The following is a 13333-nucleotide window of genomic DNA, read 5'->3' on the forward strand; positions in this document are numbered from 1 at the left end:
TGCTGAGTGTTACTTCTTCCCACAAAGCCCTGGGGACAGTGTGGCACATGTCTGCAATCTCAGAACCTGGAAGAGGTAAATGAAGGATGGTTAGGCTCAGGTCATCTTTGGTTACAGAGTACTAGGACAGCCTGGACTGGACCATAGAAGACCTCATCACAAAACAAAACAAAACAAAACAAAACAAAACAAAACAAAACAAAACAAAACAAAACAAAACAAAACGTTCCTTTCTGACAAGGCAGCCCACAAAGGCCAATCAGAAATAGCGGGGACCAGAATTGCTCTGTCAGTTCTAGCCATGACTCTTTTCTGGATTCCTTCTATTGTGGCTGTCTCTCTGAGGTGGGACACTGCACAAGCTTACACGTGTAGGTGCTGTGTGACATCTCCGTTGCCATTCTTTGGCTTTTGTATTTTGGCTAGCTGCCACTGAAATGAATGGCTTTCAAATTGCCTGAGAAGTGAAATGGCACTTTTGTATAATTTTAGAACAAGGGAGCCGCTCTCAATCTTTTCTAAAGCGACTCAGACACTTGCCAGTCATTTGAACGGGTTTATAACTTTGTCACCTATGTACTCATTCAGGTTGCAGCAAAGCAAGAACTGCAAGGAACAGGAGGCTGCCTGCCACAATAGGCAAGCATTGAAACATTTGTTAATTTGAACTTCATTCTGTGTAACCTGTCCTTCGCCAGTCCCCAGTCAAACATTACACTCGCCTCTAGGTTGTCATGCTGGTCACAGACATCAAGGACTTTCACACAATTAATCTGAAATCATTTCTTACACCCCCCTGTGTATGTTTGTCCGAGAACCTGTCCATTAGGCAGGCTTTCTTTAATTCGACTTTGTATGTCCAAATTACCGTTTCTCATTGGACTCTGCAATTCGATTTTTATGTATGAGCCTTATCATAACACATGTAAAGGATTCCAGCACTGAGTGGTTTCTTTCCTCATCTGGTGGGGACTAACTCTGATTCTGTAGCTAGCACTATGTTTTCAAATGAGACTTTTTTGTTTATTATTATTGTGTTTAGTCTTTGTGAATTTTGAAAGTTACAAGAAATTAAAAAAAAACCCACACATTTAGTAAAATAGAAAAGAGGCTAAAAGAACCTCTCACAGAGATAAATTAAAAACATCTGGGCTGACAACTTGCATAAGTTCCAGACTTCTGTAGTTGTAAGGGTCAAGTGTTAAAAGTCTGGAAGTTAAGATGTGCAGTACAGAGGACAGAGGCCACCGAAGGCTCAAGGGCACATGGTCAAGTCATTTAGGGTGAAATTTTGACTAAGTTGTAAGTTGTCGTAATCTAGTAATACATATCTTCCAGATCTTATCTTTTTAAAAAAAAACTTCGTAACATTTTAGTTAGCTATGGAAAAACATACAAAAACATAATAGATATTGCATATTCAGAACCAACTCTTTGAGTTGTAACAAGAACGGAGATATATATTTTTTCCCTCCAGGATGAAGGATGTGTGATTTAAAAACAAATCCATGCTATTGCTATGTAATTAGCAAATAAATGGTTCTGTCGAATACTGCATCACACTCACGTGAAAAACTATCTAAGGAGAGCACAAGCCCACTCTTGGGAAAGGTCAGCCTGGATTAGGCAGCAGAGGACAGTTCATTGTGCTGAGATCTCACTACAGCAGCTGTTAGATGGTACATTTTACTTTATACTTCTAGGAGACCCGAGCCCCAGATTCTGCTATTGGGGACTGGCCTGGCCCATGGTTATGAGAGACATTTCTTCTTCCAGTCTCCCCTCTCAAATCATTTCAGTCTTGTGGCTCCATCCCATTGATTTCTTCCCTGATTATTATTGGATGGAAGCCTTAGGAATTCTTTCAATCTGCCACCAAATCATTTGGGGAACTTGCTACTGAAATCTTAGACTGTCTATTTTAATGTTGGTGGACAGGACAGAGCTCTTCTCAAATTCTCATTTGAATGGATCTCATTCCTCAGTATAAAGAGTGCTGTTTATACATGTCACGGCAGTAAGGCCTTATGCCGTTTCCAGGGCATTCTGGGAATCAGTAAAAGCTGTGCATCCTCTGAGAAAGGGGGAAGGGGCTATGTGTTAACGGAATCAGCGTTGTCAGTTTGTATGCTTAAAAATCCATTTTGAAAAACCACAACTTTCCAACACAGTCAAACCTCAAAACAGGAGGAATGGAAGAAAGGTGTGCAATAAACGGTATTCACTGAAGTGTTTCTCTGCAGGCACAAATGGAACCTGAAGGACATAACTTAAGCTTGATACAGACTGAGAGGAGAAAAAAGTAACACAGAGGAAAAAGTGAGGAATGAATGTCTAAATCACGTTTAAGGGAGTGGGTTGGTTATTTTTTTTTTTTTTAAATTTTATCCCTACCCTGGCTGCCTTCGTGGACATGGGGTTGGGGGCACATATTCCAAAGTGCTTGGCAGGAGATGAGATGGCCCACCTTTCTATAAGTATCAGAACTGGTATGGTAAGTATCAGTCTGATGCGGTAAATGGATGAGCCGTTCCTAGACTTTTGTATCTGTTTCCAGCATAGCATGGACACCGTGATGACTGAAGGTTGGGAGAGTTTACTGAATACAAGGAGCAAATGCTGCTGTGTCACACACACACACACACGCACACACACACACACGCTGCTAGCAAGAGAAGTCTTCCCTTGATATCTTTTGATTAGTTTGTGAAGAGATTGGTGGAAGGTACATACATGGTCAGGGTAGAGATGGGAGAAGCTTTTAAAGAGTTTGAAATCTAGAGCACTAACTACATTCCTGCACCCCTGCACCCCTGCACCCCTGCACCCCTGTACTCCTGCACCCCTGCACCCCTGCACCCTGCACCCCTGCACCCCTGCACTCCTGCACCCCTGCACCCCTGCACCCCTGCACCCCTGCACTCCTGCACCCCTGCACTCCTGTACCCCTGTACCCTGTACCCCTGCATCCTGGACCCTGCACCCCTGCACCCCTGCATCCTGCACCCTGCAACCCTGCACCCTGTACCCCTGCACTCCTGGACCCTGTACCCTGTATCCCTGCATCCTGCACCCCTGCACCCCTGCACCCCTGCACCCTGTACCCCTGCATCTTGCACCCCTGCACCCCTGCACTCCTGCACCCTGTACCCTGTATCCCTGCATCCTGCACCCTATACCCCTGCACCCCTGCACCCTGTACCCCTGCATCTTGCACCCCTGCACCCCTGCACCCTGTACCCTGTACCCCTGCATCCTGCACCCCTGCATCCCTGCACTCCTGCACCCTGTACCCCTGCATCCTGCACCCCTGCACCCCTGCACCCTGTACCCTGTACCCCTGCATCTTGCACCCCTGCACCCCTGCACTCCTGCACCCTGTACCCTGTATCCCTGCATCCTGCACCCTATACCCCTGCACCCCTGCACCCTGTACCCCTGCATCTTGCACCCCTGCATCCCTGCACCCCTGCACCCTGTACCCTGCACCCCTGCATCCTGCACCCCTGCACCCCTGCACTCCTGTACCATGTACCCTGTACCCCTGCACCCTGCACTCCTGCACTCCTGCATCCCTGCATCCCTGCACCCCTGCACCCCTGCACTCCTGCACCCTGCATCCATACACTCTTTCATCCCTTGCATTCTTGCCCTCACTTACTTTCAAGGCCTTGTTTTGCCTTCTCAGTTTACACTGTGTGCTAAGGTTTCCTGGTTCTTAGGTTAAGACCAAATGCAAACAAACAAGGAAGTTTATTCCACAAGACAACATGAACACAAAGATCATCGGTGGAACTGAACACCGCATAAACAAAGACATTCCCAGATAAGGACGGCCACCCATCCTTCAGCCCTTAACAGCACCTGGTGACAAGCAGACCCCTCTTCAGGGGCTGTGGAATGAAGCCTGTGGAGCAGCCTGGAGCCAAGATTCTGCTGCTAATAGCATTGCTTGCATTACTTGAAGCCTAACCCTAGCCCTTGTGAGGCGATTTTGCTTGGATGTGATGATTCTTTCCTGAACGATCGATAGTTATGAATATACAGTCATAAAACTCTTCAATGAAGAAAGAAAATATGGTTTAAAGTGTAATCAAAAATCAGCGTGACCGTCTGAAACTCTCATGTATCGCAGAGCATTCCACTGGTGCACTGAGAGGTCACAGAGTAATATACTGTCTCTTAAACAGCGAATGCGTAAAAGCTTTTGCAGCTCTGAACAAATTCATAAACCAATGATGCATGCAGATGCATAACTTTAATTATGACTTCTACTTAGATGGCTAGTCTATATAACGTAATTGTTTACTATTTCCCACAACTATACTGGAAATGCTTGCTAGGGACATCTCATATTTCATATGGTTCTCATTAAAAAAGAAACTGTGTGTGTGTGTGAGAGAGCATGTGTGCGTGAGCATGTGTGTGCATGTGTGTGCTTGTGTGTGTGTGTATGTGTGCATGTGTGTGAGAATGTGTATGCATGTGTGTGTGCATGTGTGTGCATGTGTGTGCATATGGGTGTATGTGTGTGTGAGCATGTGTGTGCATGTGTGTACATGTGTTTGTGAGCATGTGTGTGCATGTGTGTGCTTGTGTGTATGTGTGCATGTGTGTGAGAATGTGTGTGCATGCGTGTGCATATGTGTGTGAGCATGTGGGTGCATGCACATGTGTGTGCATGTGTGGTGTGCATGGAAGTCAGAGGCTAACTTGTGAGAGCTGATTCTCTCTTCCTATGATACAAGTTCTGGAGATCAAACTCAGACTGTCAGGCTTGGTGGCTAGTGCCCTTACCCGCTAAGCCACCTGGAAGTCTTTGTTCTCACTGTAGTCCTTGAGACCTGCCCTTCATTGTGATGCTTTCTTGTGATGTTGTTGCTATAGTCATTGTTATTTCACCCATGGGCTTTCTTTTCTTTTGTTTAGGGACATTTCTGAAATCTGGTTCTCAGACTCGAGAATCTTCATCTTATTTCAAACATCTTGTAACAAAAGTTTTAATACGATTGTCTTTGACAATGCTCTATCCACACCAACTCCCTCTCCTACATCCTAAAACACCAGCTGAACCTTTCAGGTCCAAGGAGTCGGACAGATGTAAAGTGGAGGGACAATTTTTCATCTTGAAGCATCAGGGGCTATGCATGTTGTGTGGTGCCTGGGAAGTTAAGTCCCATAAGTCACAAGGTTTGAGAACACTCTTTATAAACCAGGCTCCTAACACGGCTGTCCTGTTTCTTTATTACTTGAAGAATTATTTCGCATTGATCCTAAAATAGATAATGTGTGTGTGTATGTATGTATGTATGTATGTATGCATGCACACATGCACGTATGTATGTATGTATGTATGTATATAAGTGTGTGTATACATATATACACACACACACTTTATACCAGCTCCTTTCAATGAAGTGTTAAAAATAATCCTTTAAAAATAATAAACATGCTATGTCAAGATAAGCCAAAACTGAAAACATAATTAATTTTATGATTTTTGAGAAAAATTTACATAGAAGAAATATCATATTTAACGACCAAATAAATACAAAGATTATTTAGCAATTTGGCACAAATACAGGAGGAAAAATGGAAAACGTTAGTAGTATCTGATCTGACAGTGAATTAGAACGGAGATTTTAAAGGTAGCTGTTCATAAGAAACACTTGCTTCTGGTTTGGAGAATGTAAAGGCTATATTTGTCCATCTTTACTTTGAGTCATTCTAGTTTTTTTATTTGAACAGAATGTGGGGCTCTTCTGATTTAAAATGTTGGTTCAACTCGAGGTTCACAGGAGAAATCTGTTATCTAGTTAATGTGTAAATACTGCCAATTGCAGATACGTACTACATAGCAAGTGCAAAACATAGTTCGTAGGTGGATTGAAAGTTAGTTTTTAACAAACAGTCACCATGTTTAAATGTGAGAGATGGCTAGCACCCCACTGTGAGTCAGAGGAAGCCTCCTGTGGAGCTGTTGTTTGTTTCTCCCCCATCAGCCTCCACAGCTGTCACAATGGGAGCATTATTAACTATGATTATCACAATAATCATAGCTCATGCGACATTGTCCCCACCAATTTCCAATTATTTATTTCATTTTCCTCTGTAATATGTTGTCAAGTCACACCAAACCCTTACAGGAGATTTTTTTAGTAGTGATAGACAATTGTCTGATGTTATACTCATGGAAATACTCACATGAGTGGTTTTTCTTGAGTTATTTTGGACTGAAAGTGTCTGTCTTCTTAAAATGTACATATCAATGTTCTCTTCCCTCCTCAGTGTGATGCTGTGAGGTGGAGCCCACAGTTTAGATGAGGCTGTGACAACACACCCCCTGTGATGGACAGAGTGACTTTCTATTTGAGACCCGTGATCTCTCCTATGAAGTAAAATGAGAAAGCTCTTATAAGTCCTGGGGTCATCACCAAGATAATCCAGTGTCCCTACACCTCAGTCTTGGGTTTCCAACTTCTATTACTGTAAATAGCTTTTATTTAAACTACCTAGTCCTTAGTGTTTTTACTGTAATATCCTAATAGAAACATAAGGAAATTACAGTTCTGAATTTTGCTAATTTCCCACAAGCCTTTCTACTTTCTTCTTCCACACGCATTAGTAACTACAACTCACAGCTTATGGTTGCAAAGATATTATTATAACATTTATAAGCATAAATTTACTAACTAAAAATTCTATTTGAGGGAGGCACACAACTTTATTCCTAGCTCTTAAGATGCTGAAGCAGGTGAATTTCTGAGTTCCAGTCCACGCTTGCCCATGTAAAAAGTTCTTGGCCAGCCAGGGCTACCTAGTGAGATTTTGTCTTAAAAAAACAGTATCTGAGGAAAATAGTAGCTTGTGTAATTTTTGTTTTCTTTGGATACTTAGTAACATTTCTAAATGAATACAGGGATCAATTTGTAAAACAAAGGTGTAATATAAAGCCAACCTTTGCAGAGAAAGAATTGAGCTGAAGGTAGATTTCATAACTTGCTGTCTGTCTGACATGGGGCACTCAGCTACACTTGTGAGTCTTGATGTTTTCATCTATAAGGAAGAGAATAGTCTCATGGCCCTCATAGGTGGTTACAAAGGAGTACTAAGATGTGAAATGTACGGCTTCACTAAGAAAAATGAAGATTCTCAACACAAAGGAGATGTTGCTGAGGATGCAGAGTTTTTAATATTGACGAAACATTTCACCTAAACAAATTCAAATTACTTACATCTGTATACACATTACCACATGGAATCTTCTTTCAACTGCTATTTGTGGTCAAATGGTAGACTGGCCATTGAATCATAAGAAAAGCATAGCTTGGTATCATTTAGTGGCATGATGAATTCAAATAATTCACCTCTAGAATCATGAAAAATGAGTGGAAAAATTATTAAGAGTTCATGTGATAAAAATTGGAGTACAGATTAAATTTGATTCAATTCCAATTGCAGTGACAACTCAACAAGTTTTTTATTATTTGCTTTAAATTCCTTATTTTTCCCCCTTTTTAGTTCTTAGACTAAGTCTCACACAGTAGGCTAGCTTTATGACTTTCTTCTGTCTTTATTCCCAGGTGCTAGGATTACTGGTCTGTGACACCATGCTCAGCCATTAGCTTCAATTTTTTGGACTCTTAATACACAGACCTAAAGCATAGTCCACAGTTCCACGTAGGCCCTTGAATGGGTAGACATTTAGGCGATATGCTTAATAGAGTAACTTGAGTATTTATCATCATTATTAAGTGAAGGGAAATTTTACATAACAAGTTTATTGTCACTAGAATAGATTTTTATTAGTGTGTGTGTGTTTGTGTGTGCCTGCACACATGCATGCATGTGCCCTTTGTGTACATGAATCCCCTGCCTTGGGGATCATCTGTCTCTGCCCCCTGAGCTCTAGAATTACAGACAGTCACTGTATTTGCCCAGCTTTTACAGAAGTGATTTCAGGGAGGGCTGTGGTCCTCACACTTATATGGCAAGTACCTTATCCATGGAGCCACGTTCCCGGGCTTGATGCCTTTGGTACATGTTCTAAGAAAACAGTAATGAATGGGTACTGTGAATGACAGGAAAGATAATTATTTCTTGATTATTCATCCCTGAAAGAATATGGAACCATGTTTAAATGTTTAATTTAAGTTGGTTCAAATTGAACGGACTGGCTTAAAAACGGGGCTGAGTTCCATGCCTGGAGAAGATCAAACAATTAAATCTTCACTTCAAGAGAAAACGCAATACTGATCGTTAGAGAGTTTAAAAAAAAATGGAAAGGCTAAAAAACTATTTTAGTTTAAGAAATAAATATAGCAACCATGATGGTTTCAATGAGAAAGGCTTCTGGATTTATTTAAAGAGGTGTCATCTCTTTGGCCTCTTCACGTAGGACCGATGGAACACAAATGATTTATCACCTGGGCTCTTCTCCAGGGAGAAGGTTGTGATTTGTTTCTTTCACTCGCCTGTTTTATACTTTGACTTTATTGCCTGGCACTTAAAACACTTGAGAGTTTCTCGCTTCGGCCCCCAGTTTGCTCAACAGAGCATCTCTGCTCGGATGCAGCATAGTCTCTTCAAGTTGGAAGAAACAGTTTTTTTTTTCTAGTTCTTAAGAATTGTAACGGACATGATACTCGTGTTACCTTATGTTACTTTACCCGTAGATAAGTTCTAGATTCCCATTAAAAGTTATGTTTCCGCAGCTTCCTGGGAGTTAGATACATTTATGTCTCTGTTATATACGTGCGTGCTCAAAGCTATCAACACAGATTGAGAATTGCTACCAATTAGTTCAGCAAAGACTAGTAACACGATCGATTTCAGTTCCAACCAAAGCTAAAACAAATACCAGTTGACACTAGGCTTGCATATTCTCCTTTCGGAAGTTTGAATTCAATAAAAACGGATTCCCTGTGAAGCAGACGGTGGCTAGGGCTAATGATCTCCAAATGTGTTCGGCACAGACTGCAACTGAGGACTTCGTAAAGGAATACCACTCCCCAAGTTAGTCAGAGTTAGAGTTCCTGAAGATTCAGCCTGGGAAACAAGGCTTGCTTGGTATCCACATAAACAGTTGGATTTACATTATACCAAGTGGTTCTATTTAAAAATAAATAGTGACTAGGGCTGGGCAGTGCTTCAACTGGCAACGTGTTTGTCTTGGAAGCCTGAACACCTGAGTCCGAGCCCAACACCCACACAAAGAGCCAGGCATGGCAATGTGTGTTGTAATTCCAACAATGGGGAGAGAGAGGTGGGAGGTAGAGACAGGTGGATTCCTGGAATCTTGTTGACCAGCTGGCCAACTTGATGACAACCTGGGACAATAAGAGACACTGCTTCAAATACCTGTACCAGCAGAATGGGAGTGCCCTGGGTTTATCAAGAGGCCCTGCCTTGGTAATTAAAAGTAAAGAGCAAATGAGGACAACAGCTTTGGGTCTTGATGTGGCCATAATATATGTATGTGCGTGTGAATCTAAACATACATGTGGGAATATACACATACATATACAACACACACAGACATACCCAGACATACAGAGACATATCCAGAGCACATACAGACACACCCAGATCCACATAGACAAACTCAGACACAACATACACACACACACACACACACACACACACACACACACACATTATTAAATACATGGTAACATTTGCTCCATAATAATTCCTGGAGAGACTGTCTAGGTAACTTGGATTTATCAGGCATCAACAGAAATAAAGTTTGTTCTAGAATGAATTTCTACAGAGACACCTCACGCTGGGAAGCATATCTCCTCTCTGGACACACTAGCCATGGCCCTAAATTCTAAGACACCCCGGAGAAAACCACTTTCTTATCTGGCATGCTACAGACCAGCACCATCGATTTAATTTGCTCCTCATGGGTTTATTGTTGTAGAAGTGCAGCCAAACTGCCTCCTCTTCTTCCTTTTAATTGTAATCATAAATGAGTGTCAGAGACGGCATTGGCCGTAGATAATGTGTGACTTCTTCTTAGAATGAGTAATTTCCTTTGACACTGCAATCTAATTCCCTTCCTATTCAGGCAGGACCAGAGAGAGTCCAATCAGATGACCCCGCTACCCCAGTAGAGGGAACAAATTGCTTCTGGACCGGAGAGCTGATGTAGACTCCTGACCTGGAGTGAGCACAAGGTGGGCAACAGATTGGAAGCCTTCAGAAAGCAGAAGCTTGTGTATTAGTGGGAAAGGCTAGTTTGTCTTCCTGTGTTAATTACACATTGAAAAAGCACAAAATGACACCAGAAAACATTAATTTCTTTCTATCCTATCTATATTTTGAAAGAGAGAGTTAGAATACTATTTGCTCATTATATCTTTAAATCACAGTTGGTACAAGATGACAGAACATTAACAAATGACTTTATAATAAAAATGTAACACTATTCAAGGTGTGTTGCTTAGATTTCTCATCCAATCATTGGCTAAATGATTATTATTTGAGGACTTAGTCTGTAAAATCCAATCCCAGGCACTGAATTACTGAAATCAGCATCTCATAGCTCTTCCTTAGTTTCTTTGGAGGGAAATGTAGGCATGCACATAACAGTAGTAAGATAAGAAACAGAGATTGCTCGACTAAAGAAACGTAGGCAAAACCAAGCCAAGCCAAGCCAAGCCAAGCCAAGCCAAGCCAAGCCAAGCCAAGCCAAGCCAAGCCAAGCCAAGCCAAACCAAACCAAACCAAACCAAACCAAACCAAACCAAAAGAACAACAGAAAAAAATCAGAAGACAGTACAGGTAAACCAAAAGGCTCATGGGAGGGATGCCTCCAGAAGCATGACTTGGACTTTGCAAATCAGAAACAGGAGAGAAATACATTTTAGGAAGAGGGCTCCTTATGCACACAGGTAGGGAGAAGCAGAGACTCCAGGGGAGTCGGTGAGAATTGTTTGAATTTTGAAATCTCAAGTAAAACAGTTAGAAGCTAATGCCGGGGAAGGCAGTCTTTTGGGAGCAAGAAGACTGAGATTTGAAACCCTGGAAAACACCACAAAATATACGTCAGATAGAGGTCTAATGGAGAAACAGACTCCAGTGAGGAGCAACAGCAAACATTTATAGTTGTTAAAATTTTACTCTATGTCTTAGACATTGTTAGGATTTGGGGCTACAAAACCAAGGGGCTACAAAACCAATCAGTTAAGGCTCTGACTACTAGGGTACTGCCAGTCAAGGTGAGACATGTAATGTAACAAGTATGATAATTACAGTTATGTGGGTTTATACACACTGAAACACACACATGAATATGACCCCTTTAGGAAAATGATCTTTGGAATTAGGTGGTGTTAGTTTTAATTTTTATTTTGTCAGTTATCATTAATTAATTAATTCTAGTCATAGGCATAGGAAACTTTGTACATCCTCAAGGTGTCTCAATGTGCTTCTGTGCCATGAAGTACCTTCCACATAAGGTTGTTACAAAAATAGAGCTAAATATCCCGTGGTCAGGTTTTAATCCTCTGCACATGGCCCTGCTCAGTTAGAATCAGTTATACGCACACACACACACACACACACACACACACACACACAGAACATTATGGGAACAGAGAAGGGTTACTCCTAAATTAGATTAAGAGTCAAAGAAGAGAGTAGACCACTATCTGAGTTTCATGGGACAGCTAAAAGCACCCTGGGCATTTAGAACCATGAGTGCCATAGCAGAATTAGAAACAGTAAGTGTTCTTAGAACAAGCATAGCAGAGAGTGGATGAACCGGAAGTTCAGTATAGTGTTTGATGACAGCTGTGCTTAAGCAGTTGGGATTGAATCTAGGCTGTCTGGGTTCAGTCTCCAGGTTGTCTGAAATTACTAGTGTAGCATAATCTCTGCATCTCAATTGACTTCTCTGCAAAAGAGTGACAGCAGTGTCTTTCAGGAGTAGAGGAAGAAGCTCCTAGAACCTTATCTGGCACAGGGTAGATGCTCTGCATTTGCTAATCCCATTATCAGACATTCAAGCTGGTGGTAGAGTCACTTCAAAGCAACAGATGCTATTTCCAAGGGGCTTCTTGAAGCTCTGTGTATTCTATAGCCTGTCAACATCTGATCACATGGTTTTTGTTGGTTGGTTGGTTGGGTTTTTTTTTGCCACTGTGAGCTCAGAGTTCAGAACTGATCCTTCTGCTGACACTTGATATCTTACTTCATGCTGCAAACTACATCTCTACAAAAGCTTGTTGTACATATGTTAAGAAGAGTTTGATTGTATACTTCAACAATATCTTTGGGTTAAATGACTTCAAAAATAACCATATAAACAAGCATACTTTTTTTTGTCTCAAAAACAAAATAAAGCCAACGAAAAAGAAAACAGGTATGGAGAACGAGATAAGTTGATAAACTTGAACGAGGAGCATTTGCATGCAATCACTAATTACACAGACGATTTGGTATCCTCTACAGCAGTGGTTCTCAACCTTCCAAATGCTACGACCTTTAATAATATGACCTCATGTTGTGGTGACCCTCAACTATAAAACTGCTTTATTGCTACTTCATAATTGTAATTGTGCTATTGTTATGACTCATAATGTAAAATCCGATGTACGGGATATCTGATATGCAACTCCTGTGAAACAGTTTGTTCAACCCACACAGGTTGAGAACCACTACTCTAGTACAGAGGAAGAAGTGATTGGTTTTTTTTTTTTTTTGAGAGAGAACAAGATCTCAGAGAGGATTAAATTATCAAGTGACCCAGGGGAGGGAGCAGTCTTCCCTCTTACCGGAAGGATAGCTTTAAGAGAGGGACCTTGTGTGCTCAAAACCATGCATACTTAGGATCATCTGAACATTCTATTAACAACTAGCAGACTCAGGAATTTGGGCAACAAGTATAAGAAATTACTAGGTCAGTTAAGATGTAGTCCCAAGTCAGGTGGGAAGATCCAGGAACCCTCATAGTGAGCGAGCACCAGGAGGAGTTACGTTCAGCCTCTGCTTTCCTGTACCTGGATGATATCGAATCTAGAAAACGATTTCTAATCAACATGGAAAATGCAGATATTACAAGGAGACAGCGTGGAGCTCTGCCCTTTTCTCATCCTGATTAGTATCACAATCAGCCACATTCATACTTGTATGTGGAGGTTTGGAAAAAGCACTATCATAGCTTGTTTTTAGGAACTGTGCTGTGAACGGTACCAGCAAGAAAGAGAGGTGAGGCGGGGCTGGAAGATGCAGATAGGACTTGCACAGAACAAAGTACCAGGGAATTCTGGGATCGAAGGTCTACACATTCACTGCTGATTAAACGGCTTATCCAATAAATATTACA

The 13333-nt window shown here is 41.6% G+C and overlaps 1 protein-coding gene across 1 annotated transcript; it reads left to right on the forward strand.

Annotated features, from left to right (window-relative positions):
- Nucleotides 1–2413: 2413 nt before the first annotated feature.
- On the forward strand, nt 2414–3705 carry LOC114637940 (vegetative cell wall protein gp1-like). Its single transcript, XM_028786260.1, has 2 exons — nt 2414–2494; nt 2782–3705. Exons 1-2 carry the CDS (start codon nt 2414–2416, stop codon nt 3703–3705), a joined length of 1005 nt encoding a protein of 334 aa, XP_028642093.1.
- The last annotated feature ends 9628 nt before the right edge of the window (nt 3706–13333 follow it).

The sequence above is a fragment of the Grammomys surdaster genome, unplaced genomic scaffold (genome assembly GCF_004785775.1).
Source record: "Grammomys surdaster isolate TR1022 unplaced genomic scaffold, NIH_TR_1.0 125460, whole genome shotgun sequence".
Classification (NCBI taxonomy): Eukaryota; Metazoa; Chordata; class Mammalia; order Rodentia; family Muridae; genus Grammomys; species Grammomys surdaster.

Coding starts and splice junctions, on each gene's coding strand:
- LOC114637940 (XM_028786260.1), top strand. CDS start 2,414: ATGGGGTTGGGGGCACATATTCCAAAGTGCTTGGCAGGAGATGAGATG. Junction 2,495..2,781: donor TAAGTATCAGAACTGGTATG/GTAAGTATCAGT, acceptor TTTGAAATCTAG/AGCACTAACTACATTCCTGC.